Below are 17,130 nucleotides of genomic sequence, written 5' to 3'. Positions count from 1 at the left end.
GCCCAGGTCTCACAAGCCTCTTTGTTCTCCAGGAGGTATTATTTCAGTTCAGAGAAGATTCCTGTATGTTACATGCATATGCTCTCTCTGTGTGTGTGTGTGTGTGTGTGTGTGTGTGTGTGTGTATGTGTGTATGTGTGTGTGTGTGTGTTTATAATGAGCTTTTCAAAATTTCTACTAAGATTATTCATAAAACAGTTACTAAGGAGTCATTTTTGAAAGGAGGAAAGTTCTGGAGCATTATGCTGTAATGGAAATGGTGGGATGGATGTCAGAAGGTCCAGTGTCACAGTCTAACTTTACCTCTTCATAGCTGAGCAACTTGAAGTTTTCATGATCATACTGTGTTCTATCTCTGTATGCAGACAGGAAGAATAACATGATTACTAGAACAAAATGTTAATGTGTCAAGAAATTTAGTTGTATCCCTGATATGTTTATGAAATAATTGCTATCATATATAAATTAATAATATTAGTATACATTTGTCATCCTCACACTACATTATTTTTGCAGAATTTGGCTAAATCTAAATTGTATGGAAAGAAGAAAAAATTAGGCTAAACAAATGAAAAGCAAGAAAAGAAACAGCAATAAGGTGACCTCTGGCTATCTTTTAGGGAAGTACAATGGCCGCCCTGGCTTGCAGTTACGGAGCAGCCAGATGCTAATATGTCTGCATGTGAAGAGTGCTCTCTTGTACAGCCGTGGGAGGCAGAGCAGGGAGGAATGAGGAGAAACCGCCTATTTATATAACTGTACATCCTTGCCTTGGGGGTAGAGCTCAAGGAAGAGCTCTCATGGCATAATCACCTCATGGAGGTTCCACTATAACAGTGGCAGCTCAGATTCAGCATGATGGCTTTCGGAGTGGTGGGGATAAACAGAAAGCAGAGCAAAGTGAGACCTACCATTCCTTTTTACCAGGAGTACTTAAGCTAATGTGGCGATGAGTACCAAGCGTTTGATAGTGTTTGATAGCGTTTGCAGTAGTTCACACGAGGAACAGTTGATGGAGACATACTGCTTTTGAGAATTCAGATTTCCTCGTGCTGAGCTGATTGAAGAGCTACAGTTCCCTTGGGCTGTTTTCTGAGTCCAGCAGCCACAGCCATCATTTGTTCCTGGGCCAGGCCCTGCTTTGCCTTGACTGTGAACATGATCCTCTTCGGCCTCGCCTGCTGCCAGCCACCACTTGACATGGCACTTGATTTTGACTCACTAAGTGACTCTCTTGGCCTTTTATTTTATGGACTTTTTAGTGTAATCCCCAGATGGCAGCTATTTAATTTATTTATATTGTAGTTAGTTTCTATGTCAGATTGTCCTATTAAGTATTTAATAAATGTTAGACTATGGCAGTGGTTTTTTTAGTATATTTTCTGAATAGATATTTTTTATAGAAAAGTTTTCTGTGCTTAGCCATTTTTAAACAATTAAATTAAGAATTTGAACAGAACATGACTGCATCGAGGATTCATCTTAATTTTGGTATATTCAAGTAGTTTAGAACAAGAATATTTGTTTCCATTGCGAATCGACCATCAACTAAAGAGTATAGTCTTTAAATTTTGAATAGGAAATTGGATTTGCAGGTAATGTGTTTGAAATCAGTCCTTATGTGCACCCACTTGCCCAGTTCCAGTGACTGCTGAAGAAGCAGAGCAGTCCCCAGGCTGACAGATCCCATTATTTCTGTTTTGTACTTCTAGGCACTTTGCATCATCTTAATCATAAATGTCTAGGAAGACAAGGAAGGAAAAACTACTCAAAATACTGAATGGCGGATGTGAATAGTGTGTTAAATGTGACAGTTCGGGCAGCTTAAGCAAACTCAGCTATTCTGTTCACTTAATAGTCCATCAGGATGAATAAAAATAGAAATTAAGCTTCAGAAAGCTATGCAGCTTTTCCTAATAAATGCTTTCTTTTGGAAATCCACACGAAAATGTATAAAATGTTTGATGAATAATATCGAATGTTGGGGGTGCTGTTATAATTAGCATCTTATCATTTGCTTTGCAGCTCAACATGAACTCTGCTCCCACATTCATGCATTTTCCTTCAAAAGGCAGACCCAAGAGAGCTGATACCTTTGACCTTCAACGAATTGGATTTGCAGCTGAACAGCTAGCAAAATGGATTGCCGACAGGACGGATGTTCATGTATGCTCTTACTCACTACATTAAATACTGTGTGTGTGTGTGTGTGTGTGTGTGTGTGTGTGTGTGTGTGTGTGTGTTATACATACATTTACCTATGTCTAGGTTAATTGGTTTGGTTTGCTCAGCTGCTGGAATAAAGTGGCAGGGTGTTTGATTTTTACAGTTTACCTGTGGACTTTATTCTTTTTCCTTGCATACAGAAGACTTTGTCTTCTGCTATGCTGAGGATTAAACCCAGGACTGGAGTACTCTGAGTATTCTACCAGTCAGCTGCTTTTCCAGCCCCAGGAAACTAGACTGAGCAGCTGTAACTGGAACTTGAATTTTAGTCAGTTCAAATGCATTGTTACATGATAATCAATTGATATTCTAAACAAACACTAAAATATATATTAAGTATAATGTATGGAATGGAAAATATAATGAAAATGATTCAATATTATTGATGATCAAGGAAATTCTAACCAAGAAGCAAGACTTTTTTTTAAAGCATGTGTCTTATATACATAGGGAAGATTAAGAGCTGGGGGAACTACCTGCTGCTATGTGTTCCTGTGGGGACTGGCACTTGTCTGAGTATTTACACAGTGTGTCCTGTGTCTGTCTGTCTTCATTTAACTAAACAGTGCCTCTTCTAGGAATTGACCTGAAGTATGATTCAGAATCCTAGCCCTGATTAGCAATACTGATTTTAATGGGAAAAGTTGGAGATGAATCAAATGACTAAAAAGACTTTCGCAGTGAGCAAACTCATACTTTAACAAGTATACTGTTAGTGAGAAAAGTGATGTGGACACTCTGATCTGGGCTTTTGTTTGAAAGCAATGTGTGAACCGATTGAGAGGTCATTTATTCTGAATTAAATTAACCAAAATTATGATAAGTACTAATTTGTTTGTGGAGGACTTATGGGTATTTTTTATAAATCATTTACATATTTTTATGAGCTATAAACATTGCTTATAAAGTTATAAGACATGTAAGCTTATATAACTACATATAGTTACAAAATACATAGCTATATGCAGTTATTTTAAAAGTTATTCATAAACACTGAATTTTTACTAAAAGATACAAACACATTTTGCTGAAACAAGGTTGTTGTCTCATGGTAATAATACCCTGTCACCACATGATTTAATCACCGGTATCACTGGTTTTAGTGATACTTTGATGAAAATTGTTTCCTAAATTTGTTCATTTAAAAATATTTCACTATATAAAGTACCAACAATGTATGACCTAGTTGGTGGGACACATCAAGGATTATTACCCAACAAAACTCACTTTAACAAGTTCAATGTTAGTTAACATCAGTCAAGGTAATTAATTCATTACAAAAAGTACTAAGGCTTATATCAGAGAGGAGGTTTAGAGGATAATAGCCCCTACTGTTCTCACAGAGAACTATAATTCATTTCTTTTTACTTTGTTCTCATATATGACATCTTAACCACAGTTTCCCCTTCCTCCTGTCCTTCCAGTTCCTCCCTCCGCCCCACCATCCACTCCCTCTGTTTCCCTCCTGAAGTGAAAGGCCTTCCATGGATAGCAACCAAACATGGCCTATCAAGTTGCAGTAAGACGAGGCGCACCCCTCATATTAAGGTTGGACGAGGGAACCCAGTAGGTGGACAAAGGTCTTGGAAACAGGCAAAAGCCTCAGAGTCAGCTCCTGCTCCTTCTGTAGGAACCCCACAAGAAGACGGAGCTGTGCAACAATAACATTATACAGAGCGCCTAGATGAGCTCCATGCAGGCTCCCTGATTGTGTGGTTTTAGTGAGTCCCTAGGAGATTTGTTGATTTGTTGGGTTTTCTTGTCGTGTCCTGTGACCCTTCTGGCTCCAACAATCTTTCTTCACTGTCCCACGTGCGACCTCGCCAGCAAGAAAACACGCGGGGACATACGAATCCTTGCGGCAGCCAAACTTTATATTAAATCTTAAGGAGAGCCCCGCGCGCCAGCATGGCGCGGCTTATATACACCCTAGCGCGGCACATCCACACCTGATTGGTCGCTTACCCATGATCTCATAAGGCACGCCCCGGAGTGGGCAAAGACCTGGCACAAAGACACTCTTGCACATGCGCACAGTTAACTTCCTGAAAGGAAGTCAGCTGGCGCGGCGGAGGCCAGCGCCATCTTGTGGTGGCGAATGTTAAAGTGGCCCTCTACATCTCCCCCTATTTATTTATATATTATAACAAATCATTTATTTTATAACAAATCATGATCACCCTATCACGTGCAATGAGGAAACCTCAGCAATGTGGAAGGGCTGATCAAAGGATAATTGAGTCTCTCTCATCCCAGTGCAATGGATCCACAGATCCAGGGGGTGCAAGAGCAGAGAACTCGGATACCAAGAGAGAGGCTCTCTCATCCCAGTGCAATGGATCCACAGATCCATGGGGTGCAAGAGCAGAGAACTCAGATACTGACTAATTCCTGAGCATAGATAACCAAATTCCAGGGGAGGCCCCATGTACAATGGCCACAAGTGCTTGAGTGATAACGGCCTTGTCACGTTTCTGTTGAGATCTGAGTTTGCAAACCAACCATAGCATGAACACTAATCCACAGCATAGGGCTGCACCAAACAGAGCCACTCCCGATAAGTAGTGGGCACCTCATCTGGTTCACCTCAACTGTTATTGTTACCACCAAGGGCCGTAGTCAAGCCGCTCCTATAATAGAATTTAGAATTTCCCATTGTTAGCAACTATTCCAGAAAGTTCACCCACTGTGCTTGTCTAACAATAGATTGGGGGAGGATAACTCCAGACACTGCAGACACAATGTCTGCAGCAGTAATGGCTGCTACAATAGCAGCGAAAGTGTCAAGGTCTTTTCCAGGACAGTTCAGGATCAGTCATTTTTCTCTGGAACAACCAGCAGGCAAGGGAAACATGTTTGAGATCTGTATAACCAGGACAAAGTTCCCCAGTCCACAGCAGCTTTACGCAGGTGGCATTCCTGTGAAGCTACAGTCTGTAAAATGACCAGTTAAGGCAGCAAGAGTCACCAGGGAAATGAGGGAGCCAGCAATGGCTGGAGTCCAGTCTTCTCCATCAAGCAGCAGTGCACAGAGGGTCAGAGAGCGGGCCACAGTAGGACGGGACACACGCAGCAGTAACACTGACTGCAGCAACGGCAAAATCTCTGTGATGACAAAAGGTGAGGGGGAATCTTCTATCTTCCTCTCAGGGCAGAGGAATGACTCCAGGGACCTGAACCACGAGAGCTGAATCTTCATGTAACCAGGATCAGCAAGTCTTAGCAACCACTCAGGCAGCTGGCACACTCTTGTAGCATCCTGTAGAAAAAACACAAACATTCCCTTTTCCCTATATAAAATATCTGGACAGGATCATGTCAATATGTGGATCTCTCTATTTCACCTAGGCAGAAGTATGCCTAGTTGTAGGGTGCCATAAACTTCGGCATCCAAATTTTAAAATTGAAATAAAAGGAGCATTATTTAGCATACAGGGATAACTCCCCCTTTTTATTTATTAAGATATAGTAAAGATATTATTTATTAAGGTAAGTCCTCGAGGATTAAATTGAGGACACTGAGCACTTGTATTTATAAATTGACTTGTATACCAAATTATTGTCTCCAGCATTATTGTTTCGGATATATAAAGAATGAGATTTTTTTGACTAATTGTTCTTATGTAAGGCCTATAATCAATCTGGTATCATTGTCCTCCCTTGCTAAAGAGCCCAGGCAATCCAGTTTGAGTTCTTAAATGTCCTATAAAGGAACAGTACTTAGTGCTATTAACCACTAAGCCATTTCTCTAGCACCTCAACAAACTTTATTTACCTAAACATAAGCATTAATTAGAAATGTCAAATCCTGTAAATATTGTCCAATTTCAGTCTTACTAGAGATCCCTGAGCTGGCAGGGCGGGGCTGAGAATTTAAAGTAAGCAAATGAAGTCTTCTTTTTCTCATATCAACTCTATTACCATTTTCAAAGTTAGGTATGAGCCTAAGGTTTAAATTAGTTGTCTGAGCCAGAGCACTGAAAGGACAGTGAGTTGTCATTCACACTGAAATCACTCATTGATTTTAAGTAGAAAACCTGTCTCTAATAAAGCATAAAAATTTGTATATGTAATAGGTCAAATATCAGTATTTTGTAATAACCAATTAACTGTTGTTTGGAATAAGATATGTTTTATCAGGTTTCTTTTTAAAATACTTCCATGACTCTAGTCCACAACTCTGTATTAATACAGCTGAAGCTTTATCTCCAATGTGTATAACAAAGACCTAAGTCCTCTGGTAAGGTGAGGTACTTAACCAATTAACATATCCTTAGAAGCTTGAAATTAGTTTCAAATATTCTTTTCTGGAGTAGTGTAACAGCTACTCCCCAAATATTAAAGCTCATTTTGAGAGCAAAGGTTTGTAGTAAAAATTTCTATATACACTGAAAGATTTAAAGTTCTAACTTCTTACATTGAAGAAGCGACAAAATTACATAAGGCTATTAGCCATTCTTTATGATATCACTCTGTGGGCTCTCTAAAATTATAAGCAGGCTCACGAAATGAAAACTCAAAATCAATCCTCTAAATCTATCTTGAAATGGCAGTTGGAGTAAGTAAACTGGCTCTAATGTTCTCACAAGTTCCAAAACCTCATCAATCCTTCGTAAATCTTGTAACAATCTCTACCTGTCTGATTTTTTCTTAATTAAAAATAAGTTTGAGTTAGTCAATGTAACACTGGCAATCCTTAATCACAATCTTTAAGTTCTCTTTGTAACACCAGAGCACAGCCACAACTTTGGAAAGTCACCTGAGTTCTGAGTATGTCATTAGGCAGCTGTTCTTGGGGCAGTGGAATTAGCATCAAAATACAGTAACTTCAGGGCAAACCACAACTTTGGAAAGCAAAACTCGACCTCCAACAAACTAGTACAAAGTTTGACTGCCAATTCCTACATATGAACGCACGATGACGCGGTCTCCAATACCTCAACAAAGAGACATTGCCCTGAATTCTTTTAGAAATTCTAGGTTTCTAGAATAAGAATTCCATAAAAAAATATTATCTCAATTTAGACCTGTTTCCCTAGGTTGGCCCATGTCACATGTTATCTAGAATGACTTCATCCAAATTATAGTTTTAAGCCAACTTTTTGTTACCAATGTTATACCTTTTTAACCATATCCAATAACTTGAAAGCCAATAGTCCATAACCAAGGCAAGTAGAGCATATTTACACATTTAAAACCAATCAGAAACAAATTGAAGTGGCTACACATATCTTTAATATTTAGACCAAACACCATTTTTACCTTTTTAGCTATGATTTTAAGAGAAGCACCTTGTCACCTGTTGAGTCAAATAATAAGTCAGGGATTTCTCTAAGAAAAACAGCTCTCAGCTCTTGTACCAAAGAAGCTGAGAAGCTGCTGGCGCCTTTAAGATCAGCTCGTGCAGACGCTTCGCCTCTGGGCAGCTTCTCCAGCTAACCTAAACTCCTGGCTGCAGGTGTAGGGCTCTAAAGGCCTGATTGAAACTTTTTTATTCATTTGTTCCTTTTTGAAACGAGTTAAAACCAAGTCAAGGTGTGAACGACCAGCAGATAAAGCTTTTACCATTTTTTCTTTTGAACGTGAAACATAAAACATTTAAATAACGAGAAACAAAAACCACAGACATAAACTGACAGACATGGGGACATCCTGGTGCACCAGGGACAGACAATAGACAAAGCGGGGAAAAAACCAGATGGTGTTCACGGTGACTATCCACTCGAGTGGAGTCGATATGGACGATGGATTGTCTCAATTCCTGGACTAGTCCATCAACGTGTTGAAACCCAATTCCTGTAAGATACTGAGATATATTATCTGAGCAGCACGACTGACATTCGCCAATGGTATGGAAGTGAAACACAGTCCTGAGTATTTCCACTCACAACCCAATTACATTAACTCCATCAAGCTGTGCATGGGCATTGAGATGTCCTTTTGTTTGATTCTCCTGAATAAATTTTCAGGCGGTCTGCCTCTATCAAGCCTAATCAGTGTGACTCTGCAAATCTTATAGAGCCTGATCACACCTTTTACCAGCACAAAGACAAAATTTTTCTCCCAAAATACTGTGTTCCTTTTATCTCCTTTTCTTTTCGTTTTTTCTTTAGAGACCTTTTCTCCCTCCGACATACTTTCTTGTTGCTCTGTAAGGACCCTCTGACCTGTCCTAACTGCTGTAACGGCTTCCCACACAAAGAAAAAAAATAAAATTACCAGCCTTGTCCACGAAGGATCCATAACTTTCGGTTTCTTCACAGTGGCTCTCCACCTAGGCCCATATCTTTCTTCTTCATAGCGAGCTGCCTCATCTTCTAAATCCTCTTCCTCAGAGGAGCCAAGCTCCTCGTCTGTTTCTGAACTATCAAGCCCCAAGACCTCTAACTCCTTTACCGGATAAAGGCTTTTTTTCGGGGTTTTCTCCTCCTTTCCCTGTTTATTTAATTTTAATCTTAGCAGGGGGCCCCCTTTTTTGCAGGGGTCCCTCCCTCAGTATCCGAGGTGGCCACTGTTCCCGGGGCGTCCTTTCCCCATACTATCACCTCTGACCGCAGAGGGGCCTGGTGCTTGAGATGGATCAGTATCATTTTTTCGTTGCAACCTTTCACTACGCTCCGTTTCTGACATGCTTTCCTATCATGTCTCTCGGAGTTTACCTCAATTCCTGCCGCTTTTGGATTCTCTCCGCTGACGGAGGACTCCCTCTCGGCGCCTGGGGATGGTGTGGCGTTTTTTATCCCGGGTTCTCGGCACCAAATGTCCCATGCGCGACCTCGCCAGCAAGAAAACACGTGGGGACATACGAATCCTTGCGGCAGCCAAACTTTATATTAAATCTTAAAGAGAGCCCCGTGCGCCCGCATGGCGCGGCTTATAAACACCCTAGCACGGCGCATCCACACCTGATTGGTCGCTTACCCATGATCTCATTAGGCACGTCCCGGAGTGGGCAAAGACCTGGCACGAAGGCACTCTTGCACATGAGCACACAGTTAACTTCCTGAAAGGAAGTCGGCTGACGCGGCGGAGGCCAGTTCCATCTTGTAATGGCGGAAGCTATCCTGGCCTTCCATGTGGGGCGCAGTGGAAGCCAGCGCCATCTTGTGGTGGCGAATGTTAAAGCGGCCCTCTACACTTCACCCTCTTCTGAAGAGTCCCCTGAATTCCACCTAATGTTTGGCTGTGGGTCTCTGCATCTGTTTCCATCAGTTGTTGAATGGAATCTCCAATGGTGGTTATAGCAGGCTCTTGTCTGGACTTAGAATTCACTGTTTAGTACCCATGTCAGGCAGTCAACTCCAGGTCCAGTGGCCCTGATACCATCCTGTTGCAAGAGCCTCATTAGGCTCTCACATACAGACATACACACACACACACACACACACACACACACACACACACACACACACACACGTTCCATTCTTTCCTCTCTCTTTCTTCTAATGTATTTTTGTTTGGTTGATTTTGTTTGTTTATTTTGATTTGTAGAGAGGGTAGGCATGGAGTATCTCTTGCCTTTAGAACCTGTTACAAGCATCTCCCTCCCCCAACAATCCTCCTGTCATGCCTGCTTTTAATTTATTGTTATGGTTAATTAGCTGAGTGCTAAAATTGCCTGGGATTTGACTATATGGGTACCACCTCCCCTTTTTTTCCCCCAGGCTCTTGGTCCCCAAGACCTGGCTCCATAATTATTTTCAAAGTATAGTCTTATTTTCTGGTACATTAATTCCTGGCTCTTCTTTTTGCTCTGTGCTTAACCTAACATTCAGTTAACCATTTCTTCAGAGAATCCTTGTTCGTTTCCATAGAAAATGTTACCAGACCACAGATCTGAATTTAGAAATCAGGAGTTTGTTCCAGTTGTACTTCTTTGTAAATAATGGCTTCTGTAGGTTAGAGGACATTAATATGGGTGTGAGTTGACAGCCCAGGAAGTATGTGCACATCATGTTTTCTGAAGACCTACACACACATCTAGGTATATCTGTGTCTCATAAACTCTATAAAATACCAAATCTCAATTAAAAGCTAATATGATAAACATTTCTTTAAATAAAATATACATATGGCCAGTAACTACAAAGAAAAAAATGTTATCATTACATTGCAGGCAAACATAAGCCCAAACCAAAATGAGAGAATAGTTAATACCCAGTAGGATATCTAAAACCAGTATGTTGAAAATGGGTGTTTTCAGAGAAGTAGAATAATTGGAATATTCCTGACCCCTGGAGGATGTATACTGGTACTGGCACTGTGAAAACAGCCTCACTATTCTACTCTACAATTAAAATGGAGCTTCTGTGTATTCTCTGAAAGAGTAATGAGAGCATAGACAGCTGAAAACATGTCTATGAACATGTCTGCATGTGTGCTGCAGTGTGTGTGCAATTCCAGGTGAGAAGCCGACTAGGGTGACTGCTGGAATTGCCATACACATGCTTAAGTGGGTAAGTTAGACTTCCGGGGTATGTTTGAATAGCTTTATTAAACAGAACCCTTACAGTCTCTAATTTACAGAATTCACAAGTGCCCTGTCTTACTTTACTGTGTGCTAGCTAGCAAGGTGCTTAGTTGTGTGATCCAGAACAGCTTTGGACTGAGTTTCATGTGCAGCACTGCATAGACTTGAGTATTTGAACAAAGGAAGAGTATCTTTCTGTTCAGCCAGGATGTTCAAAGCATGTATTTTCATCCACTAAGAGCTCAGGAAACATAGGGTCAGAGGCAGATGTGAAGAGTAGGCTGTCAGTTCCCTGAAGCCTTTGTGTTAAAGTTGGGAAAGCTGTAGCATGACTGGAACAGCACATAGAGGGCAGGAAGTGGGGGGCGATCTGGCAGGCATTTAAGGAAGCAGCTGGGAGTAGATATGAGTGCATTGTATATAGTTCTCAGGGAAAATTATAAATTAATTAATTAAACATAGTAATGACTAGATTATGATTAAAAGAAAAGTATTAATACTTATTTTTAACTCTTTTAATTACATTGTGTCTCTTTCAGATTCGAGTTTTCCGGCCACCCAACTACTCAGGCACCATTGCTTTGGCCCTCTTAGTGTCGCTGGTTGGTGGCTTGCTTTATTTAAGGAGGAACAACTTGGAGTTCATCTATAACAAGACTGGTTGGGCCATGGTATCTCTGGTATGTTATCACATATCCTGCCACCTCCCTTCCTTGTGTAGTTGGATGTAATAACGGAATGTGCCAGATTATTACATCAGTGAAAATCACCAAAATGAGATGTCATGTTAGTTTTATAAGTAAAATAGATTAAACTTACCATTCAGTTTATGCTACATGTATGATTTCTTCTATTTTTCCCTATTAAAATTGAATGACTATAGTATATGGAACATTCCAAATATTAAAGAAATGTATCTTGACTGTATCTATACATATGGTAATGAATTAATAAGAATTAGCAGTTGGGACTAATTTGTGACCTGGAGAGATGTTGGTATATGCTCATTCACTTTGTTTCTCCCTTATTATATCCACCGTGTTCCTGTCATACTTGTTATGTGTAAATGAGACATAGAACTTTCTGTAATGAACCAGTTGTGGGGTGCAAGCTGCTTATCACACGCATACAGGGCTGAGTTGTACCTGCTGCTGTAGAGACCAGCAGGGAGGGCTGTAGGAATCCACAGGCCAGGTAGCCTGACGTGAATGGAACTCTGAAATTTTTATGGCCAGTGAAAGGACACATGATTGTTCAGAGAGAACAGTAGCAAACTGTTGAATCATGGCCGAGGCAGAATGGGAAGTACAGCAGGCAGTGCAGACAGATGTGTGCCATGAGATTAAACTGACGTTGGAAAGTGGCTTTGCAAGGTGGGCTTGAATGACATTCAGACCAATGCAGAGAACATGCTCTTGTTTTACAAGAGCTGGGTTTTTGTTGACGGTGAAAATCACGTGTTTTTTTAAAACTAATTTTTAATTAATTTTTAATTAAAGGGGCCAGCAAAGTACGTGCAGTGAGTAAAGCCTCTTTCTGCTGAGACAGTCCACCTGAATTCAGTCTTCAGAACCTGCACTGTAGAATGAGAATGCCAAGTCCAAGTTGTCCTCAGACCTCTACATACTCTGACATTGTGTTCCCTGAAAGACAAGTTGTCCTCAGACCTCCATATACTCTGACACCGTGTCCCTCAAAAGAGTGAGAAAGATTAAGAATTAGTGAAAGTGAAATGGAACATAAAATGCCTTCCAAAATGGAGCGATTACTATTTATTATCTGAATGGATCAAAATATTTGTGTTAGAATATAGATTACAGTGATGAGGAGGTGGCTCCGTGGTTAAGGAGCACTGCTGCTCTCCAGAGGTCTTAAGTTCAATTCCCAGTACCTATGTGGTAGCTCCCAACCATCTGTAACTCACAACTGCCTGTAACTCACAACCATCTTTAACTCACAACTGCCTGTAACTCACAACCATCTTTAACTCACAACTGCCTGTAACTCACAACTGCCTGTAATTCACAACTGCCTGTAATTCACAACTGCCTGTAGCTCTTGTCCAGTGGGATCCGATGCCCTCTTGTGGTGTGTAGATGTATATGCACAAATCACTCATATACATAAATGCATAAATAAACAAGTCTTTAGAAAAACAAAACTACCCCCTTAATATACCTTGTAAGTAGAGGCACAAAAGTCTGTTACAGAAGTAGGCTTAAACTATTACTAGAAAATAAAAAAATATTTCCTAATACAGGAATGATTATTAATTTTTAATATCTCAGCTAATGTAAACTATGTGATGGGAAAGGAAAATTGGTGACACTGGACTAATGAATTGTCTGGCCCATTGCATATATGTACATCTGCAGATCATAGTAATAGCGTAGAGAGGCTGACTTCCTCTTCACACTGTGTCGTACGTGGTTCAGTATCACACATTCATGAGGATTAGTTTTTAAAATATGTTGTAATATTCAGAGGAACAGCTGAAAAAAGAAAAACCCCAGGGATCTAGGTAGAAATCCACGTCAAGAGTTAAAGTGGAACCTAAGTATGTCATTATGCAGAAGCAGACATGCAAACACTAGAGGAAGAAAGTCATCTGACTGACAGATGACGAGAGACTGAAGTTCAGCCATGTCAGTGTATTTACTGTATTCCCTGCAGACAAGCTTAGCTGATGAGGAAGCAGCGATTGCCAGATTGGATCTAATAACGCAGGCCTGGATACTGACACAGGAAGAACACTTCTAAGGCACTGAGTGCTGTACTGTCCATGTACATTGAAAGAGACTCAGTACATGGAGAAGTGTATGTATTCAGGCACAAGCTTTAGTATTATGTGTCACATTTCTTTCATATTTATATGACAGGTGTATTCCTGGGTGGCTCTTTTAGAAGAAACCCAGAAGCTGGTTATAAAGTTCAGATAGAAAAGCTAAGGCTTTGGAATATTGAGGTAGTTTTTCTAAAAAAGGAAATCAAAGGCCTTATATTACCTAATTTTTGACTACTATAAAGCTATTGTAATTAGATTAGTGTTGAATTAGCCTTTGGCTTGATACCTAGATCATTGGAAAAGAATGCTGCAGACTGGAAAATATCATCCTGAGTGAGCTAACCCAATCACAGAAAGACATACATGGTATGCACTCATTGATAAGTGGCTATTAGCCCAAATGCTTGAATTACCCTAGATCCCTAGAACAAACGAAACTCAAGACGGATGATCAAAATGTGAATGCTTCACTCCTTCTTTAAATGAGGAAAAAGAATACCCTTGGCAGGGAAGGGAGAGGCAAAGATTAAAACAGAGACTGAAGGAACACCCATTCAGAGCCTGCCCCACAGGTGGCCCATACATATACAGCCACCCAATTGGACAAGATAGATGAAGCAAAGAAGTGCAGACCGACAGGAGCCGGATGTAGATCGCTCCTGAGAGACACAGCCAGAATACAGCAAATACAGAGGCGAATGCCAGCAGCAAACCACTGAACTGAGAATAGGTCCCCCGTTGAAGGAATCAGAGAAAGAACTGGAAGAGCTTGAAGGGGCTCGAGACCCCAAAAGTACAACAATGTCAAGCAACCAGAGCTTCCAGGGACTAAGCCACTACCTAAAGACTATATATGGACTGACCCTGGACTCTGACCCCATAGGTAGCAATGAATATCCTAGTAAGAGCACCAGTGGAAGGGGAAGCCCTGGGTCCTGCTAAGACTGAACCCTCAGTGAACTAGACTATGGGGGGAGGGCGGCAATGGGGGGAGGGTTGGGAGGGGAACACCCATAAGGAAGGGGAGGGGGGAGGGGGATTTTGCCCGGAAACCGGGAAAGGGAATAACACTTGAAATGTATATAACAAATACTCAAGTTAATAAAAAAAAAAAAATAAATAAAAAAAAAAAAAAAGAATGCTGCAGACTGACACGGTCTGCACACAGACACACTTTTGAACGCAGGTGCTAACTAATAAGCATGAGAAGTACAGGCTTGCCCAGGTAACGCTGGGAAATACCCAAGTGCAAATAGTGAGTCAGCCAAGCAAAGTCAAGTCTGTTAAGTGTACTCAGTGGCTTATGGATCTGTGTACAAGAGCTTAAATGCCACTTCTAGAAGATGACAGAAAACTGTTGTAGCAGAAGCATAATGAATATGTAAATGAAAAGGATGAATTATTCTTTATTAAAGTTCAAACATTCTAATCTTTAAAAGATGCCCTGAAAGTAATTTATAATACATAGACCAAATGAAAATATTTGAAAAGCATATGGCAAGGGGCACTTATTTACATATAAAGCTACTAGGTTATAAGAAAACAAGTCTTGTGTTTAGCAGTAAACCATCTGCTTTTACTTAAGATGAGATACATGCTTTCAGCGCGACACTAGTGTAAAAGCTGAAGAGACCTAGACTGAGCATAAAGGAGTACTGACATTCAAAACGATTTGTAGTTAGCAGAACATTGCTAAGTTTTTATTTATGCAGTTGGATTAGCGCAGATGAGAAGATCAGCGATAATGGAAGGGTAATGGAAGGATCAGAAAAGCTAAGGTTAAGGGGAGTCTTCAGACTGCTCAGCTTGCTTTCAAAGCTGCTTTCTCCTTCCTGTGCTTCTCTTCCCTTGTGTCCCAGCCCTGCAGTCCCAAATTGACAGAGCAGCAGGGGCACTGCAAGTAGCTAGCTGGCTTTAGCTCTGACAAGAGATCTTCTTTATTTTAGTTCATTAAATTATTCTCTCATTAATTACATCCTGACCAGAGTTTTCCCTCTCTCTCTCTGTCCCCACACCTCCTCCATCCCCCTCCTCCCTCCCTACCTATTTCTTCATTTCCCTTCAGAAGGAATGTCCATAAATCAGTGAAGAGCTACAGGCAGCTTGTAGACTGAGGCCAGGATCCAGAGTTCCTATTAGAGTCTGTTTCTGTAGGAAAGGATCTAGCACTTTGAGGCAGGCCATTTACTCAGCTGCCTTCCTCATTCATACCAGTGCTGTTTGGAGCATAGCAGACTTTTTGTACAGGACATTGGCCAGTGTCTTATGCTACATTTTTGCAGGCCATATATGAAGCAGGAATCCTTGAACTCTACCTGACCCACTACAAGTACATCATGAAGCCAAACCTAAGTGTCTTCCAAATGATCCAGAGGTGGAACTTTGCCAGCCTTCGCTGTTGCTGTCTGGGAAGTTCTGAGTTAGGATGTTCTGAAGGTGAAGTCTGTAGCTGCTGATCCCATAGAGCATCTCTTACTGAGCTGGCCAGTATTACATCTTGTGTTTTAAAGAGAATATCACATTGTTAAGTTTTCTTGGGCCTTTCCTCAAGAGTTTTACATTTTCCTCCATTGAAGTTTTAGGTGCATGTTTGAATGGGGCCCTCTAAGGACCAGTGGTCATTGGATATAGTGACTGTATTTGGTCTGTTATTGGACTATGAGAGCAGCTTGTATTCTTTCCACCATTTTTAGAGTTTATTTTTAAGGTTTTTCATATGACCTGTTATGAAACTAACTAGGAATGTAGAGCTAGAGGGAAAGACAGACCTAAAATTTTATCTGCACAGTTCACAAACACTACCCACAGCCTCCTGACATTGCTGGGGAAGTGTGGTTTGAGTCCCTGTGACCAGTTTCATGTGCCCATGAGACCTCGGAGTAATTTCATAATTTCAGAAGCACTCCCAAGAATGTCTAGAAGATATGTTTTACTCCTCATGAGCTGCATCCTGCCCAGGTAGGAAAATTTCTACGTCTCAATCAGTGAAGGCAGGTAACAGAGCCCTGCGCAGCGGCTTTTAGTCTCACTGACCCTGTGAGTGCCACGAGGAAGAAGGCTGAGCCAGCTCAGCAAGGTCTTCTGACAGTGTTTCCATGGTACTGAGAAATGCCTCATCTGAGGACCTTGAATTGACCAGTGATTCTGCTAATCATACAGGCATGCATGGCTTAGCATGGGAGTCCTTGAGTTCTTGATTAGATCTCCCTCTAGAAAATTTTGGTAGACTAACTACACACCAATCATTGCGTGGGAAAGGCACCCTACCCTTCTACTCTGCTGTGAGTCTCCTAATTGCCTATGTCAATCTTGAAAGATGGACACATAGGGTTTTCTTGGAGCCAAAGTTTTCAAATACTAAGCAGAAAAAACTAAGATGGCTGGAACACAAATGGAATTTACGATGCAAAGAAAGTAATTGGGATTATTATTATTACATAATGATTAAATGCAGATGAACAGTCTATGCCTTTGGCATTAATGATGCATGTACATTGAAAGTTAGACTTCAAAGGTTCTATTTGTAAGCAGTAATCAAATGAGAGAGAGAGAGAGCGACTATACTCATAGTATAAAATCCAAAAGAAAGATGCCTATTATATAATAAAAAGGAATCAATTCAATAGTATGGTATAACCTATGTACACGG

General features: G+C 40.8%; 2 protein-coding genes and 1 long non-coding RNA gene across 4 annotated transcripts in view; 1 reads left to right on the top strand and 2 right to left on the bottom strand.

Annotated features, from left to right (window-relative positions):
- The window catches only part of Erich1 (glutamate-rich 1), a gene marked incomplete at its 5' end in the record, with an annotated part of 52,793,804 nt that overhangs the window by 22,302,233 nt on the left and 30,474,441 nt on the right, over positions 1–17,130 (bottom strand).
- The window catches only part of Tusc3 (tumor suppressor candidate 3), a 148,578-nt gene that overhangs the window by 67,456 nt on the left and 63,992 nt on the right, over positions 1–17,130 (top strand). For both annotated transcript variants that reach the window (XM_087587916.1, NM_001004212.1), the window contains exons 4-5: positions 2,026–2,166; positions 11,236–11,376. In XM_087587916.1, coding sequence (XP_087444042.1) covers positions 2,026–2,166; positions 11,236–11,376 — 282 coding nt within the window. The remainder of the gene's footprint in view (positions 1–2,025; positions 2,167–11,235; positions 11,377–17,130) is intronic.
- The window catches only part of LOC148000580 (uncharacterized), a 95,250-nt gene continuing 81,183 nt past the window's right edge, over positions 3,064–17,130 (bottom strand). The window contains exon 3 of one of the 2 annotated variants that reach the window (XR_015639934.1): positions 3,064–5,485. This is a non-coding gene — a long non-coding RNA (uncharacterized LOC148000580). Of the gene's footprint in view, positions 5,486–14,476 lie in introns of those variants that run through there. The other variant, XR_015639932.1, reaches the window with a different exon arrangement.

This window comes from Rattus norvegicus, chromosome 16 (assembly GCF_021556685.1).
Source record: "Rattus norvegicus strain SHRSP/BbbUtx chromosome 16, alternate assembly SHRSP_T2T, whole genome shotgun sequence".
NCBI classification, from domain to species: Eukaryota; Metazoa; Chordata; class Mammalia; order Rodentia; family Muridae; genus Rattus; species Rattus norvegicus.
This window is presented reverse-complemented; position numbering and strand designations above follow the sequence as displayed.